This window comes from Anopheles ziemanni, chromosome 2 (assembly GCF_943734765.1).
Source record: "Anopheles ziemanni chromosome 2, idAnoZiCoDA_A2_x.2, whole genome shotgun sequence".
Taxonomy (NCBI): Eukaryota; Metazoa; Arthropoda; class Insecta; order Diptera; family Culicidae; genus Anopheles; species Anopheles ziemanni.
In genome coordinates, this window is record NC_080705.1 from 40,599,164 (window position 1) to 40,618,151 (window position 18,988).

Genomic DNA, 18,988 nt, shown 5'->3' on the forward strand with positions numbered 1-18,988 from the left:
GGACTCATGCCCCACCAAGAAGGTGCTCACCAGCGACCCGCCCGGCACGAGACGACGAGGAGCTAAGCGAGCTCGGTGGATGGACCAAGTGGAGCAGAACCTGCGAGACATCGGATGCGACCCGGGTTGGAGGGCTGCAGCCATGGACCGAGCTACCTGGAGAACGATTGGTGACCAGGCCATGTCAGCACGACGTGCTCAACTGCGAGCGGGCCATTGAAGAAGAAGAAGAAGAAGAAGAATAATGGTAAATGGGGGTCCGCGACAGCCGAGCGGTAGCGCCGGTTAGAAAATCGGCCCATGAGCGCCTGGGCTTACCACCTCGACGGCGTGGGTTCGAATCCCAACCTAGACCGGACCCTCCCCTGTACGAGAGGACTGACTATCCACGTACAACAGGGAAACAAGTCTCGTAAGCCCTTAACGGGCAGGCATGACCAAGAGGTCGTTACGCCAAGAAGAAGAAGAAGAAGAAGAAGAAGAAGGGAAAACACATCATCGCCTTTTGTGAAGTTTACTTCCAAATTGTTCGTAACATGTTAGACAATTTAAGGTTAATGTTATTAACCGTTACTCGTTCATCTGCCATACAAAATGCAATGAATCGTATGAGTAAAGAACAAAGGACGCTACTATAAACCATCTTTGAACGATTTGTCAGACGACGAAAACCGAGGACGACGAAAACCGGGGCCAGCCTGTAGTTGAGTTTCTAAGAACAAAGATATCAGTATTGAAATACAGAAATGGCAAACTTCTATGTAAAATGTATGAACTACACTGATAAATGGTTGTGGTTATGAAGGGAGAATTTTTTTGGAACCTCAAATTAACATTCTTAATGAACTTTAAAAATTATAAGAGTTGTACAATATTTTGGAAAACACCCTCAAATATCTTCACTAAAAATTTCAAATCGATCCTACGTCTAAATAAAAAGTTATTTTTTCCTAAGTACAGGAAAACATAATATCCCACACAAAATGTATGGACTACCCGGGTAGTCCGGTTGAACGTTAACGTAGGTAATTTTGGTTGAACGGGAGACGGTAAATGAATCTAAGATAAAAATAACCATGAAAAGGGTGTGAAACTCTACTGCTCTCTAAATCCAATGGTTTTCATAATCTTGTACTACAAATAAAACGTCACATTTCTTTTTTAACACATAAGTTGGAACACATCTATAATGCTGTCAATTTCTCTCAAAACCACCAAATTTATTTGTTCTTCCACATTCTAAGCTCGTATAGTTATGTACGAGCCCCAAGTTGATCTTTGTTGAAAATCAAGCGAATGCAGTAGCTATATTTTGCATCAGTTCATTTATCAGTTTCAATATATTAACACTTTGTATGATCAGCTGCATTTTTCTAAAGCACCGTTTGCACGCAAATCTGCATCAGCTGCATGTTTGTCGTCTCCAACGCCTGCTGAAGGGAGGACTCCTTCGAAAGCACACACGACTTGTACGAATTTTGCAACGCAACCAAACGAGAGGCGTAATCATCTACAGAAACATTGACGTCGGCCGTAAAATTCAGTGCAATGCTATTGATCTCCGAGGCCTTCTCGTTCAACTTGGCGATAATTTTGACTGGATCGGCAATGATGTTCTCACCGCGGAACACATCCAACAGGCTCAGATTGAACAGCTCCGACTCATCGACCTGCAGCAGTTTGTACACTTTGTCTAGCTCCTTCTTCAGCCCCGTTTCGACTTGGTTCACACAGTTCGTGTAGCCAAAACCGGCCACATTCATGTAGCTTTCCACAATCGTCCGAAGCTCTTCCAAGCAGCTGGCGTCAGCTGACGAAGGCTGATTGTTTAGCTTGTAGATAAACTCATCCTCGTACGCAATGGACTGCTTCAACGATGCCTCCTTGTTGTCGCTAATGGTCTGGTAGAAGGAGTCCGTCTTGGAAGCTGTGTTCAGCTTTGCCCCGGCCACTGCATTAACGATGTTATCTTGCAGATTCTTGTAGATTGGTTCGATTTCCTTCAGCTTTTGCACGACATCCGTCGAAGCGGTACGTCCGGCTTCGGTGAGGGACACGCCAAGATACGCCAAGGTAATCGCAAAGAATAGTTTCATCTTTGAATATTTGATCCAAAATAAGCTATCAAGAGACACTGTTTGTTAGGAGCTTAGAAGAACTGATCCAAACGACCGAAAATCCTCTGTTTTATACTCGTTCAATCAGCAGGGAATGACATCAATCATAATAAGTTTATCGCTAATGATCATAATGTTGATGTTCTTGGATGTTGAACGTGAGTTTTTAATCGATGACTGACAAGTAGGCTTCTGCTCTTATAGTACGTTAAGCATTTTTTTAACGAGAACAAAAAGAAAACATTAAAATCAAACCATCAAACCTCAATTTACGAATCAGCCAGTCAACGATTCCTCCAATTCTTCTTTGTCTTAAGATCAACTTATTCGAAAATATTTATCATCCACATACTCAATCCGCGGGAACTGGTAAACAGGGGCTGCAAATGTAGATTATCACCGAAATATCAATCTTTCATCACTAACTTTGATTTATCGATAATGATATGGCGCTTGGTATAAAAGAATCCAATCCAGCTATCGCGAGGAGCAATCATTGAAGTTTTTCGTTTAAACCATTACGGATCGCGTCCAAGCAGTTTAAATTTGCGATGAAGTTTACCTCGATCGTGCTGTCCGTTATCCTCGTGTGCACCATCGTTGGGCTGGATTCAGTTGAATGTAATCGACGGGATGTCCTGAAAGCGTTCCTTCCATTGAAGACCACCGGAGGAAAGCAGCAGCGCAAACTACTGTCCGGTGGTTCGGAGCTGCTCGTATCGGTCCAGTCGGAGCTGATCCTCACCCAGGAGCCGTACATTCAGCAGACCATTGACGAAGAAGCCAACATTCTTGACAGCCTCGCTGTTGTGTCCAATAGGGCCTGCGCTAGTTACGTGCAAATGGGAACCGATGCGCTCATGACGCTGGCTGGTATCTCCTTCGGAAACTGTATGGCCAAAATCGACGAAGATATGTTCGCCGGCTTGTTCCCCGCACAGGATAGTGCAGATCGTCAGGCGTACGCCCAGGCCAGCCTGCTCAGCAGCATCCGCGGAGTGAACATCCTTACCGATCCGGCCACTGTTCAGGCCACGATTGAGAGCAAGCTGAGCTCCCCGGTCGTTATAGAAGGAATGGGCGCTATTGGAGATCTTTCGGCCGATTTGAGAGCTGCACTGCAAGACTGTCTTTCGAACGCCCGAGCCCTGTTGAAGTCTTCGCTTGAAACCGCTTCAAGTCAGGTGAACGCCATCTGCGCCAAATAGACAAGTCAAAAACAATGGAAGTAATTCAATGCGGTTTGAGAATGAGTGTTGAATAAAACAATCTGTAAAAACCAGGGTTCTGGTAGTCGATCAAATGTTTTTCAGTCCAAAAGTTTCTTATGTGGCGTTGCATCTGTACTTCAGTTAAAAGGAACTTGTTACGTCTAACAAATTCAACGATCATCGTATGCTCTAATGAACTCATCTTTCCATACTGGCTAACAGTCAAGTGAGATTTTTTTCTTGTTCATTCATGGTTTGATTCCTTGTGTAGGATTCAAGTTCCTGTGGCAACAAGAAAATCTTTCTGTCAATCTTTTGAGCTCTATATCAGAAATATCAGTTTCAGATCACATATCTATATATAACAGAATTTCGAAACTCGGAATGAAACCCCTGGGGAAATCATTTTGATTGTTTTAAATCACGACAAAGTTACAAAAAGACTTTAATTAATCAATATTGTTCAGCTTAATTTTAATCCCTAACATAAGTTATTATATCCAGTAATACAAATTTCGAACATCACCCAATAACATCATATGGACACGATTTGCTGAATAAACAAACCTCTTTGCTCAGTGGTGCATGAATTCTACTAACTATAATGGAAAGTGATCTAAAAACAGGTATCAAATATTTTCTAAATTATAAAGTTTCGATTGTTTATTTTGTCAAAATTACTAATTACTATTGGCTGTATATTGGTTTAAAGTTAATTTTACTATATTATTTCAATCCAAGGTCATCATTTACTTGTGTAGAACACCACCCGTATTTGCAAGGTCTGACGAAAAGGAAAACAAAGATTCCGGAAGTCGTTAAACATTTATTGTCTCACAATTACGTCCGTCAGACAGGCAGCAATATTTAACAACATCCTACTGACATTGAATAAAAAGGGCTTCGAGCATGATAGCAAAATTGTGATAGCGTTACTGAATAGGCAAACGGTACAATTGTTTGACTATGGCAGCGAAGGTTGTTTAAATGGAATACGTTGGATCCTGTTTGATTGTTGGTTTTTTTATTTAATTTTTCAAAATGTAGAAATAATGAAAGATAGCGAAGATCCTGCTTTCGAACCAATCAGCTAATTTTTCCGGCGGTTCATTGATAGTATTTCTAGGTTACTGTTTGATATCGCCAACCAGCAATAAAATGGGGAGGCAAACAATAAAGTTTCTTATTGACCATCGTGTGGCTCATTGACTTAGGCTGAGCGATATTTCGCGACATTTAATCTTCCGTGATTATTATTGTACCGCGCAATTAGCTTTGCCATATCGCCATTCTGCTGTTGATTTATAATCCGGATCTGGTGTGTCGTATAAAATCAAAGAGATAATGTTGAAATTTCAGCAAAAGCCTTCAATCTTCGTAAACGTATGGTCCACCGGACTAGTACTCTGAAGTACCGGTCCAAATCGCACCATGAAATCTTTTCTACTTTTAATTGCCCTGTGTTTGTGTCTGTTGGTGAATGTAGGTTAAGTATCCATATTACGTTAATGCAAAAAATTGCAAATTACATAATTTGTTTTCGTTACCCTCATTTATAACTTCAGGCAGTTGATGTTGGACGTCCGGTGTCGATGGAGGTTATTCAGCGACTGAAGGACATCGAACCAAAGCATGCGGAAATAAAGCGACGTGTCATTAACTTTGTGTACGCGGCTAAGTTAAATGTCGTGGAGCGGATCGATGAATTCTACCTACAGGTGTTTGCCGAAAAGGAGGGATCACTTGCTAGGTCCATAGTGATTGAGGACGAAATGTTGTATCAGTTGGACCATCAAGTGCAGTCGGCCGATCGGAGTTGTCTTGAGATATTGCGGATTATCGTCGATAGCAACATGAACGTGGCTGGTGTCGGATATACGAACTGTATTAACAGTGTCCAAGTAGGCCTCGAACGAGAGCTGGAAAGGGTGCTAAAGCTGCTGGAGTTTGATGAGTCGAAAATTCTCTACCAACGTTTACTGGATGTGTTCGAAGGTGAAAATATTATCTACGACCCGGAACGTATTTTGGCCAAGTTAAAGGACAAAGCATTCGAAATAGACGCGATGGGTAGCGACTGCTTGTCGGGAGTGTTCGAAATCGTTGAGAAATTCGCTGCGGCTCTGGGGGACCTTCGTATAGCTTACCAAACGTGCCTGAACACAAACGAGTCTATTCTGAAGATAGCAAATGAGGCATTGAAGAGTCAGCTAACGGACATTTGCCTTGACACTCTCGCAGACAATTAGCACGATTCTTAAAGCATATATCGGGGACTAAGGTAATAAACATATTTTGAGTCATTTTGAACTACCGCATTTAACATTTTACCGTGTTTAACATCACCCTGATAAAACGTAACTAAAATATGTGCAGCGAAAATATTAATTTTTATGCTTACCACTTACCACTGGTATACTAGCTGAATTACCCAATTTCGTCCGGGACAAAATAAAATTTCAGACTAAAGGGTGTTTTCATTCAGTATCGTGCTTTTACACTCTACAATTTTGTCATTTTTGAAATCAACAAAAGGTTATTTCATAGTATTACCTTAAGTATTACTTAAGTATAGTTATCATTTTTACATACAATTTGCATTAATTATATAGCTGTACTTCTCCCTCAGTGCTTCCGTTTAAAATTAACCAATTGAAGCAAGTATGACAAAAAAAACCTTTAGTTTAGTTTAGAAATCTTTTTGTTTTATTTTCTTTTTTCCGTTTTCCTACCAAATAAAATCTGTTTTCAGTGACGGACTAACTAAGTTATTGTATAACTTTATTATTTAACTATTTAAACAAAATGACCATAAGAACAACAGACGCTATTGGTTTAAAGGGGTTGTATTTAAGCAATGATACAAAGTAGCTCCTTTAAATCCTTCGCCGATTTTGTGTGTTTGAGAATATTTGTTACGTAGGAGAAGATAGAAGAAATCTGAGATGAGCATTACCTATATTGCATTTTAACCATTGTCGAGCTAGGGGGATGGAATCTCTTATTCCTTCATATAGATTTAATATACATACAGACAACGTTGACTTTTATAAATTAGATAAATCGATCTGTTTTTATTCAAAAGTAATTGCTGTGCATAGTTATGTTTGCATAATTTTTTTTGTTATTACTTTATTGTGGTAGAAGTAGATAGAGATAGGAAACAAAGATGCTGCAGCTGATGACCATCTTCACTGGTGAGGTAAACGCTTTATGTTTGGGTTAATTAATGATATCGCGAATCATCATTCGCGAGTAAGACAAACCACGCCAGTCGTTTTTGAAATGTTTCCACACCATCGCCCTATGATCACCGGTTGTGTTCTGATAACCCCCGTTCAAATTTGAATAGTGGCAGCTACGGTACCACCAGGCTCCTCGAAATACCTCAGCACAATTACGAAAATCTGGGTCATTATCGCTATCGAATGTGCTAAACTTTCGATCCTTGTGGATTTCCATCGAATCTCCTGCTGTTCCTGAGTATGTCCCTAATTTCTTCAAAACATACAACTCCGATTCGTTCCCTATCTCAAACTCTCCATACTTAGCATATCCATAGTTTCCTTGAAAATCTTTCATTTCGACCACCAGTTCATGGCGTCGGTTTTTAGTAATTTGATGCACGTATTCCAGCCCGAGCCAAAATTCGTGATCCAAACTCCCGAATCCATTGCGGTACTCCGCCCAGCCCCGATAAAAATCGACAGAACCATCATACCTATGCTGGATCACAATCCAGCCGCCTTCGAACTTATTTTGTTCGCAAAGAACTTTAAAAGGTTCGCTATTCACCCCAATTTTGATCATGTAAGTATCCGATACACTGAGAGCTTGCCGACATGAATCCTCTGGATGCAAAAAGTTAAGCAACTTAGTGGTGAATTTTCCTTGAATACTGATATTTCGTACCGAATCTGTCATCATGTCAAGAGTTTTTTTGCACTCTCCAAGCTGCTCAGTCACACTCTGCAAAAGAAGCAAACATCAATTTAAAAAAAACGATCAACTTGATTTTCTGAACCGGATCTCCAACACCTATTGCACACTTCCTTACCTTGTTAAAAGATTCTTCCATTGCTTGCATTTTGGCCTCAATCCTCTCGTTCTTTTCGTTAATATTATTTTCGTAATTGGTTAGCTTCTCCTGTAGACGATGCTCCGTTTCCTATAAAGAGTCGATATTTTTCTCCTTTATCATTGCGTTTTCACTAACTTGTGCTGGAGATTCACCTTCAGCGAAGTTTTCATAGTGTGCTCTACATCTTGTAGTTTGTCTTTTAAGTAATCAAGTTTATTCATCAGTTTATGTAATTCGAAACTATTGATCGCCATTGTGAACCGTGCTGATAAAACAACACCAAAACACAGGACCAAGACATAGCTACGTTGATTCATAACTTTCAATTTGCTGTAATTCAAAGCACTTAAACACACAGTCAGAACGAAAGTTGAAACACGACTGAGGATCGTACGAATTCGTTTGGTTCGGAAAGGCAAGAAATGCAAAGAACTATTTCTGATAATGTGTTCTGAGCGATAACGCGTGCACATTCATCACAAACAGTGAACCAATTAAACGCCAACATATTTTGGCAAACACTTTCTGGGTCACACATCACTTTCTGGGTACACATCAGCACATACCACAAACTAAATCGAGAGCATGAACTGATTATGTTATCTCGGACGGTTATTCCTGGCTCAGCTTTCTGATTCGTCAAATGCTCAAGACTGGTTGGGGATCCGCGACTGTCGAGCGGTAGCGCCGGATAGAAAATCTGCGGCGTGGGTTCGAATCCCAACCGAGACCGGACCCTTCCCCTGTACGAGAGGACTATCAGGTTTAGGTTTATGAGCCACAATCTACATGTGGCTTACACATGTGGTCCTTTTACTGTTATTTATTGATACGTCGAGAATAAATGCCTATCAATGAATATAATGAACTGTTAAAAGTAAAATGTGTACAAGTTGCAGATGTTGTAGATCGCAGATCATGAACCGTATTGTGTACCACTCAGTGAAAAATAAATGCTTATCAATAAATAAGAAGAATTAAGAAAAAACGGAGCTCGAATGCGAAATTTCTGCAAGGGCTAATAGGGGTACATACTGCATACTGTACTGTGTAATACTGTTTTCAGGTTTATGAGCCACAATCTACATGTGGCTTACGCATGTTGCGCTATTACTGTTATTTATTGTTAAGTCAAGAATAAAGGCTTATCAATGAATAATAAAAAATGTAAAAAGTAAACGTAAAATGTGTTCAAGTCGATTTTAGATCCCAGATCATGAACCGTATTGTGAACCACTCAGTGAAAAATAAATGCTTATCAATAATTAATAAGAAGTGCTAAAAGTAAAAGTAAACGGAGCTCGAATGCGAAATTCTTGTACTGCAATCATTAGGTGGAAAATTATGAAAGGCTTTGTTTATCTAAGTGAATTGTACTTTTATCATAAAAAGGGCTACAGACAACAAAAACATAGTCGTGCTATGATGTTATCGTTACCAGACATATACAGTTAGCCGAAATATTGAGCATACAACTGAACGAGCACTGGATTTATTTCTATAACGCGGACAAACATAAACCTAATTTAATTTTTACAATTTAGTTTGATAGCAAATTTATCAGACAACATGCACTTTTTTTACATAACTAATCTGTATTTTTTATGGTGAAATAATAAGTAGAAAACGGCCCTTTTTCATCAACGCAAAATTGAGCGTACAGATCTATGTACTTCATAATCTAAGGGTCAAGATGGGATCAAATTAAAAAAAAACCATTTAGTTACTATTTTGTATGACTATCTTTGGGACCCAATACTGCCTGCAACCCTTTTGTCATCGATTCCACTGCACGATCTTTACTATTCCATATTTTTTTAAGTAATTCAATTTACAGTTTCCGGCACACAAATAAATAATAATAAATGCATATACAGTTGGTCCCCGCAGTACGCGAATGTTTGGGACCGGACGCAATAGCGTATATCGAATTTTCGCGTATTGCGGATTTTCTCTGCCATTTCGTTTATACCTCATATTGAAGAGTTGACACTGAGAGGGAACCGCTTATTTAACATATCTTTTATCGAAATCACTAATAAGTGTTCCATTTCTTACATTGCATAATTATGTCTCTGTTAAAAAGTGCATATTAAAAACTTCATTCTACCAAAACAAAGTAAAATTGACTAGTCAGAACTCAAGCAACGCTATGAGCTGTCAGTTGTAAAAAATCGCGTATTGCGAATTCGCGTATATCGAGTATCGCGTACTGCGGGGACCAACTGTACTACATATTTTAGTTTTTTTTTATGTATAGAGTTCTGTGTACACTAAAAACTCGACCAATACAGAACCGTCGCTTCTGAAACTTTTCACACATATAGTTTAAGCACTGCAGATGTTGTTGAAGGTTTGTTTGATCACTATTTTTTGATAAAATCATCTAAATTTTACAATTGAAGATCAGTTTTACTAACACAAACAAAACAAGCATGTAAACAAATGTCAAGGTGTATCTACCATAGCTACAACAAGGTTTATACATCACAGGGAACAACACGGAAAACATTTTAAATATGACGTTATTGTAACTACTAAATTAAATCGAACTTTTAAATAAAGAGGAGACCCATAGCTCTTTTCTTAACCTCTTCGTCACCGAGCAACGCCGGGGCGTCAAGCTAGTATCTAATATTTTATGTGTACTTTTTTAGCTTTTAGAATCCTCTGAAAGTGCTTTGGCATGCTCTCTACTAAGATTTTTAGTTTTTGGGGGTCTAATTCCTCCCAAACGTGCACTATAGCTTCGAAATAGTCGTTTTCATTCGATAGTCCACCCTGGCGTCTACAATGAGGGGGGCTCTGAGGAAGCTATTTCAACAATTTTATCCGATAATAATAGAAAAAAGACTTCGACTTCTTGACAGTTTGTTTCGAGTCGTTGACCTGCAGAAAAACGAACTTCTCTTTAACACGTTAAGCGCTACGTCGGCCCCGTGGGGCCAACAGTGTTCTTCCCCGTAAGCCGGCGTCGGACTGCTCGGACCGACAGAGCTCGTTAGGTAGGCCGGCGTTTCTACGAATCGCTGGCAGTACGGAAAGCAGTGCAATTTGGGGATAGCGCTTAACGTGTTAAGGCCCGTCTGTATCAGTGAAATCTCCAGATTTGCCTGCAGGATGTTTATGTAGGAATCGGCAGTCATGATAACATCAATTTTCAAAAGCCTCCGCACACCATTCCATGTAAAACAACCCCAGACCATCATATTTCCTCCTTCATGTTTTACTGTGCGCTGGATGTGACGATCCTGAAGTGCCTCGTACGAATTGCGCCATACACGTTCAAGCCGTTTCAGATTAAAAAGCTCAAATTTGGATTCGTCAGACCACAGACCCACTTTCCAGTACTCTAAATGCTTAGCAGCATACTTCTGAGCGAACTTAAGACGTTTGACCTCATTGGACTTGTTGATATAAGGGCGCCTCCTAGCAAATCTGCTCTACGTATGCAACAAGCCGGCAACGGATAGTTCTTTCGAAATCTGATGGCTGAAGTGTTTCCATGATCTCGACTGTCAGGTAGGACTATTTTTGTCTGCTTTGCTGGTTTCGTACTTTGCATGAGTTACGTTAATGTTGATAAGCACCAAAAACATATTTTATTCTATGGAATTCCTTGTAACACTCAAATTAATGAGATACCTAAACCTTAAATTAACAAATTGTGTATTTACAATCAAACATGAATTGAACATGTGATCACACATGTATGAATATTCATGGGACATATGTCCCATTTGTCAGAAAGGGTGCTAACGAACCTATAAAGTATGAAAACTCAATTAATCGGTTAGCTTTCAATGGAAAAGTTTATGCCAAACTCGAAATTTCAAAGTGGACACTTTGTCTTGTCACAGTTTTTTACACTGTTTTTTTGTTAGGAAGCACTTTGAGCTTGTTAAGTATAACTTTGCCGTTATCGGTAGCAACATTGGCGCGCCGAAAAAACGTCGCGTTCTCTCTTGTCAAAAGTTCCGGGATTGTTTTACATAAGCTGGTATTATATTTTGAGGTAGTGGTATAGGTAGATATAGTGTAATCGTACGTAGCAATAATACCAGCTTATGTAAAACAAGCCCGGAACTTTCGAGAAGAGAGAACGCGACGGTTTTTTCGGCGCGCCAATGTTTATTTTCCATACGACACCGCCAAATGCCACGTGCATCACCGGCAAGCACCACGCGCTACACCGGTTCCCACGAGCAAGCAGAAGACGCCGACTCAGCAGAACCACCGAGATGCGCACCATCGGTTCCCACGGGCTGCACCAGACGCCGAATCAGCACTTCGCGCACACTCACAGCTAGGGACAGTTAGGCAAAGCCAAGTTAGGAATAATCAGTTTTAGTTTAGAACTCAAGAGAAGAGGACATGCCTCATTAGCAATAAAGAATATTGTATTTTTAAAACTTAATTCTTCGCCCTCGACTCATAATTATATGTTTGTTTTCGTGATAAGTGAATCTCATAAAAAATATGTAAAACAAGATACAATTTTTTTTTACAGTGTATTTAGTTGGATTAAGAAAACAATACTGAGAGAAAATCAGCGAATGCAGTATTCATATTTTGCATCAGTTCATTTATTAGTTTCAATGTATCAACACTTTGATTGATCAGCTAGATTTTTCTAAACAATCGTTCCCATGCAAATCAGCGTTAGTTGCATCTTCGACGACTCGAACGCCTGCTTAAGAAGGGACTCGTTCGAAAGCACGCACGACTTGTACGAATTCTCCAAAGCACTCAACCGGGTGGCGTATCTATTCACAGCGTCATTGATGTCGGTCAAAAAACTCACCGAAATGCCATTGATCTCCGCTTCTTTCTCGTTCAATTTGGCGATAATTTTTACTGGATTTGAAATGATGTTCTCACCGCGGAACACATCCAACAGGCTCAGATCGAACAACTCCGACTCATCGACCTGCAGCAGTTTGTAAACTTTGTCTAGCTCCTCCTTCAGTCCAGCTTCGACGGTGTTCACACAGTTCGTATAACCGACACCGGCCACAAACATGTTGTTTTCCATGAGCGTCCGAAGGAATCCCAAACAGCTGGAGTCAGTTGACGGAGCCTGATTGTTCAGCTGGTAGGAAAACGAGTCCTCGAGTTGAATCGACTGCTTCAACGATGCCTCCTTATTGTCGATAATGGCCTGGTAGAAGGAGTCTGTCTTGGAAGCTGTGTTCAGCTTTGCGCCGGCCACTGCATTAACGATGTTATCTTGCAGATTCTTGTAGATTGGTTCGATAGCCTTCAGCTTTTGCACGACCTCGGTCGAAGCGGGGCGCCCGGCTTCGGAGAGGGACGCGCCAAGACACACCAAAGCAATCGCAAAGATTAGTTTCATCTTTGATTATTTGATCCAAAATAAGCTATCAAGAGACACCTTTTGTTAGGAGCAGCTTAGAAGAACTGGTGAAATCGTAGAAAACTCCACTGTTTTATACTCGTCCAATCACCAAGGAGCTATATCGATCATAATAAACTTATCACTTATCCATATATCTTTATGTTAGCTGTAGATTTGATATTTCAATCTTTAACACACAAATTGATTTTTGCGCTCACAGTACGCTTAGTGTAAAAAAAAACAATAATCCTATTTTTGTACGATAGAAATGATGAAGATCTTAAACAGTGGTTTTCGATGTCTGATAACATCCGGGTTCAAATACGAATCAGTCAGTCTGATCAACTGATACGAAAACATTTATGGTCCTCATCCTCAATCTTTGTGAACTGTTAAGCAGGTAGCTATGTCCGGGTTATTAAAGAATGTAGATAAGCAACGAAACATACATCATTTGTCACTAGCTCGGAATTATCGTTAATGTTATGGCTCTAGGTGTATAAAAACTAAAGTCAGTTGAGAGGAGCATTCATTACACTTCCCTGTTTATACCAATACGGGTCGCTCTCAAGCAGTTAAAGTTTGCGATGAAGCTTACCTCGATCTTGCTGTCCGTTATCCTCGTGTGCGCCCTCGTTGGGCTGGATTCAGTTGAATGCAATCGACGGGATGTTCTGAAGGCGTTCCTTCCATTGAAAACCACCGGAGGAAAGCAGCAGCGCAAACTGCTGTCCGGTGGTTCGGAGCTGCTCGTATCGGTCCAGTCGGAGCTGATCCTCACCCAGGAGCCGTACATTCAGCAGACCATCGACGAAGAAGCCAACATTCTTGACAGCCTCGCTGTTGTGTCCAATAGGGCCTGCGCTAGTTACGTACAAATGGGAACCGATGCGCTCATGACGCTGGCTGGTATCTCCTTCGGAAACTGTGTGGCCAAAATCGACGATGACATGTTCGCCGGCTTGTTCCCCGCACAGGATAGTGCAGATCGTCAGGCGTACGCCCAGGCCAGCCTGCTCAGCAGCATCCGCGGAGTGAACATCCTTACCGATCCGGCCACTGTTCAAGCCACGATTGAGAGCAAGCTGAGCTCCCCGGTCGTTATAGAAGGAATAGGCGCTATTGGCGATCTATCGGCCAATTTGAGAGCTGCACTGCAAGACTGTCTTTCGAACGCTCGAGCCCTGTTGAAGTCTTCGCTTGAAACCGCTTCAAGTCAGGTGAACGCCATTTGCGCCAAATAGACAAGCCAGAACGAGAAAACAATGGAAGAAATTCAATGCAAATTAAAACTGAGTGTTAAATAAAACAATCTGCATTCCGGCATTCCGGTAGTCGATTAACTGTTTTTTAGTCCGAATGTGTCTCTTACACCTTGCTCACCGTTGAAGTGCTTTTTATAAACCATTAAGTGCTCTTTATATACGAAGTTTAGGAACAGCAAAAATCCAAATTGGGGTCTGGGACAGCCGTGCGGTCGCGTCGGTTAGAAAATCGACGATGGAACTCCGGGGCTCACCACCTCGACGGCGTGGGTTCGAATCTCAACCGAGACCGGACCCTCCCCCTGTAAGATAATACGCTCCTTTTTGGGTTAATAATTCCTCAAAAGAGTGATCATTAGCACCAGAGTCAAATTGAGTTTACAAGCACCCATGAATTTGTTTTCCAAATTCATAGTTTTTCATTTTGTCAAAACTGATCGATTCAACTTATGCGAATAAAGCCGTTTATGTCAGTGGATTAACTTTATTATAATGATAGTCCGATTTACCCTCGCTATCCAATCCTTCTTGGTCTGATGGTTGAACTCTTGTTGTTTCGTTATTCTATTAATCCTACGTCATGTACTCCAGCAGAATGCGATCCGGATGCCTCTGTTCGACAAACAGCAATAAACTTAAACAGGAATGATAAGGTGTTCCGGAAGTTGGAACAACCATTATTGTCTGAATGTGACGTCTGTCAGATAGGCAAGAACATACACCAAAGTAGAAGTGCAATCAGGAAACTGTTGGCCAAGGGGGATGGAGTAGTAATGAATATCAAGTAGTAATGATATTTATGCATCGTTCTTATGTCTGCCAGTTTCACAATCAATTGTCTTGCTTCCATTACCAATTTTGTCGTAATTAACGTAACAATGCTGTAAGTGAATTTTGAATTGCAAAAACCTAAAAGAAATTTGGAGCCAATATGATATTAAAAAGTATATAAGATGACTGATTCTGTTTGTCCAGTCTATTTGGGTAGTGTGCAATTGATACTGGACGGAAATGCTGCCTGCCTTCGTTCAAGATCCTGTTTCCATGTCAACTAGACGCATGTTTATGATTACTCTCTGATAGCGTTTTTAGGTTACTGATTGGCTAAGCGTGGCAGAAATTAAAGGGGAGGGAACGACACAGTTCTTTATTGTGGTTTTGTTGTAATGTTTTAATTACATAATTTAATCTCTCGTGATCATTATTGCACCGCGTGATAAACTGCGTGATTCTTTGCGTTTCCGTATCGTCGTCCTGCTGTAGATTAATAATTTTTATTTGTTTTACTGAATTAAGTCAACGAGATATTTTTGGGGTTTCAGCAAAAATCTTCAATCTACGTAAACGTTTGTTTGGTCTTTGGACTAGTACACGCCAATCCAATTCTTTTCGGTTTTCGTTAAGTAATATGTCGATGTAGTGGATGAATGTCTGCTTGATTGCAAAATTTCATTCCATCTCTTGTTGTAGTGTATACCATGGTACGAAAATCTTACATGATTTTAAACATATTTACGAGGAAAGTTTTGACCCTTGAGTATTGGGTTTCGTTTCAACAGCAAATTTGATTTTGTGAGACACGGCTTCACATCCAGTGGAAGCCGCAACGCACGCAACCATCCTTTCACTCGCCGCTACCGGTACCCGATAGCGGAGATGTGGACAAAAGGATAGCCTCTTCGCTTTCCGACCGTCCCTGCGAAAGGACGTGTGCTGTTTTTCGGAAACTCGTAATCCGTACCGTTTCGTCTGTCAGATACGCATAGATCTTTTTAAAGTGTATTATTTGTCTAATCGTTAAAAGTAGAATAAAGTATGTTTTAAACAAAGTACAAAACACAACAATAAATTTTGAACACTGTTATCAGTGTAGGTGTAAACTTTGTTTACTAACATGATCGCGATAGATGGCAAATGTGACAGTAGGGGGGGTTCGGAGTTAAACGGATAGGATCGCGCGAAATGAGTCCAACAGAAGGAGCGGAAGAAAGCCATAAAAAAGGTATCGCAAGAAAACATCGCTCCTATTCTGTTGGAAAAAAATAGAGAGACGAATGACCGAATAGGTCAAAGTCTCTAAAATTAAAAAAAAAAAATTCTGTTGGAAAAGCGATAAGAACGCAGTTTAATTTTTGTAACGCCGCATAGTACGGTTTTCGATTAATAAATAAAGTTACGAGAAATTTTGCTTACATTAAACCAACAGTAGGATTTGTTTTATTTCAAGGATCTCTGAATCGTTAACTTAATGTGTAAGGTACAAGAGGTCGAGATATAATACAAAATAATATAAAAAGAATGTAAACGTGTAAATCGTGATTGACCACACTGATTAGAACATATTTTCATAAATCTAATGAATACTTCGTTTTGGTCCGCAAATCTATTTATGGATGAAATGCGACCCACGTGGTCAAACGAGTTTGACATCACTGATGTAAAGCCATCTTGCCCCACTTTCTATTAAGTTTGGATGGAATAACGTTATCTTAATCATCGTTCCACGCAAGCAATCTAAATGCGATTCGAGCACGTGCAAACACTTATAGCTTAGTGAACGTTAGAATCGAATTATTGGAAATAATACAATGTCCATACAATGTTTACAATCAGAAGACGAAAATGACTTGGATTCTGAAAGCATATTTCTCAAACGAAAGAAAGATACACGAAGCTGGAGAACGGTCAGCCGAAGTTGCAAAGGGCATGAACGGAAATTCTTATATTACCAAATATTGTTGAAGAACTTGCATTTCCCCTGTACGAGAGGACTGACTATCTACGTACAACAGGGAAACAAGTCTCGTAAACCCTTAACGGGTAGGCATGACCAAGAGGTCGTTACGCCAAGAAGAAGAACTTGCATTTTAAATTCGGAACCGAACAGGCGGGTACCGATATTTTGAGGCTAGTCTTAAGAGGTTGAAATTGAATGAATTATCAATTATATAACCGTTATACAATTTTTGTTGAATTCAAAAGGCGAAGAAATTATGTTCGTACGCAACTTGTAAGCAATTGGATTTTTTATCATGCAAAGTTGTGAACAAGTTAGTTTATAAGAAGTACATAATCGATTAAACTGAAATAAAAGCAAATTAAATCCTGCGATGCAATTTTTCTAAACCAATACGGGTCCTGGAGTATTTTTTATTAGAAAAAATTGAATATTATAAATTAATATCACTTATATTAATAGTATTATTGGTAACTGAACGTGTTTCATAAATTAACTATTTTTTTTAAATGATCATTTAAAAAAAAAGAGTAAATGCACATTTGTTCGATATATAAATAGCAAAACAGGTTTAAACTATCCCAATGGCCTATCTGGGTGCGCATAGAAAGTAGATCACCGTACATGCAATGCTCTTTATGAATGTGTGCGTTTCCGTTTTTCTGCTATTTATGCTGCCCTTCACCGACTAACGAAACGAAGTACTGGTTCAGCGGCAGATCAGAAACACCGAAAAGGGAAAAGGAAACTGGACATAATTTTCACTTTCGTCAATCCTTCTACGAGACGTGTATCACCTTCACCTTCGTCGTCACCACGAACGGATCACCTTCGAGTGCTTCAGACAGGCTGGAGTGTTCAGAGTGGTCCGTATCTGTGGTGCGGCCGGCATCATTTCTCCTCAATCTGGCAAGCAATTGTTGTAACGTCACGTTTTCTGTACTTTTCATTTCACTTTTCTTTCTTTTATTGTGTTTTCTCTCACTCAGGTGAGCCTAGACATAAGAAACCAATCGCCACACAGAGTTAAACCATAGCTAGCATTTCTTGCATTTTCCTTCAGTTAACTTCTTCGCGTCACGACGAGGTGGAGAAATGTGTCTTGATTTTGCAGCCACATAAATAGAAGAGAGACTGCGCGGGCTTATGACAGACTAGGCTGTGCTATTTCGAACAAATGAATCAAACATGGGAGAAACTGAGGAGTTGGATATTGGTAAACACACAGCGTAAAGAGGAAAGAGCGTACATGTAACTAATCAAAAAGTTCCCTTCAGGAACCAATAACACACCAAAGCGTTTGAAAACAATTGACTCAAAATACTTGTCCAGCGCCATGCCTGGACCAAGTCTGGTACAATGCATCAAGACGTAATTGAAAAAATATATATGACTGGATGATTTGTTAGAGGAAATATGGATGCTTAATTGTAAGCAAACAAAAATATTTTTTGTTTCCGCCCGGGATCGAACCGGGGGCCTTCCGCGTGTTAGGCGGATGTGATAACCACTACACCACGGAAACACATGTTTGGTATGATGCTAAATCACGGTCGGATCGCACTATCTTTGTTTTCTGAGCTGTCGTTGACATCAGTAATTAAGCTCCTGTCATCACAATACAATGAATTATGTAATTTTGATTGATTACCAAGTTTCTGGTATAAAAATAAGTTTCAGTAATAATATTTTCTCATTATTCTACTATTTTATAGATGTTCTATTGGTTAAGAAAATATTAATAGACTTGCAGAGAAATTGCATCGAACATGTATCGTGTATGTTTATAATCGTGTTATTTATTAAACCATGGATTACTATTGTTTGAATTCCCTATTATAGCTTATTGAGTGAATACAACTTTGAAGCCCGAATAAGGAATCTTACTTAAATGATTCTTTCTACCAATACAATTACAATATCCAATACTGTTACTCCAATATAATAATAAAAATTATGCTTCAAAGTTCGGACATATTCAGCAACAATGATAATAGTATTATCAGTTGACACTTGAGATTATGTTTTCTCCCTTCCGCTTCTGCTACCTCTTACATACGATAAGACTACTTATACACACTGACAACGAAAGATTACTCTCTACAAGAAAGATTGTAGCTGTTAAATATACATGCTCCGTACTCCTATGGTCAGTTTCTTGTGATCTTTCGCATGAGACACAACGCACAAAGTGTTCTTTTTTTCTTGATTCTCATAC

General features: G+C 39.9%; 3 protein-coding genes and 1 non-coding gene across 4 annotated transcripts; 1 reads left to right on the forward strand and 3 right to left on the reverse strand.

Annotated features, from left to right (window-relative positions):
• Positions 1-1,373: 1,373 nt before the first annotated feature.
• LOC131282614 (uncharacterized) lies at positions 1,374-2,096 on the reverse strand. The gene has a single exon (XM_058312120.1). It carries the CDS (start codon positions 2,094-2,096, stop codon positions 1,374-1,376), a length of 723 nt encoding a protein of 240 aa, XP_058168103.1.
• A 572-nt stretch (positions 2,097-2,668) lies between these two features.
• LOC131293581 (uncharacterized) lies at positions 2,669-5,577 on the forward strand. The gene is made up of 2 exons (XM_058321659.1): positions 2,669-3,301; positions 4,894-5,577. Exons 1-2 carry the CDS (start codon positions 2,669-2,671, stop codon positions 5,575-5,577), a joined length of 1,317 nt encoding a protein of 438 aa, XP_058177642.1.
• A 6,465-nt stretch (positions 5,578-12,042) lies between these two features.
• LOC131282615 (uncharacterized) lies at positions 12,043-12,765 on the reverse strand. Its single transcript, XM_058312121.1, has one exon. The coding sequence runs from the start codon at positions 12,763-12,765 to the stop codon at positions 12,043-12,045; it is 723 nt and encodes a 240-aa protein (XP_058168104.1).
• Positions 12,766-18,222: 5,457 nt separating this feature from the next.
• On the reverse strand, positions 18,223-18,295 carry Trnav-aac (transfer RNA valine (anticodon AAC)). Its single transcript has one exon. It is a non-coding gene; the product is annotated as a tRNA-Val (tRNA).
• Between the last annotated feature and the right edge of the window lie 693 nt (positions 18,296-18,988).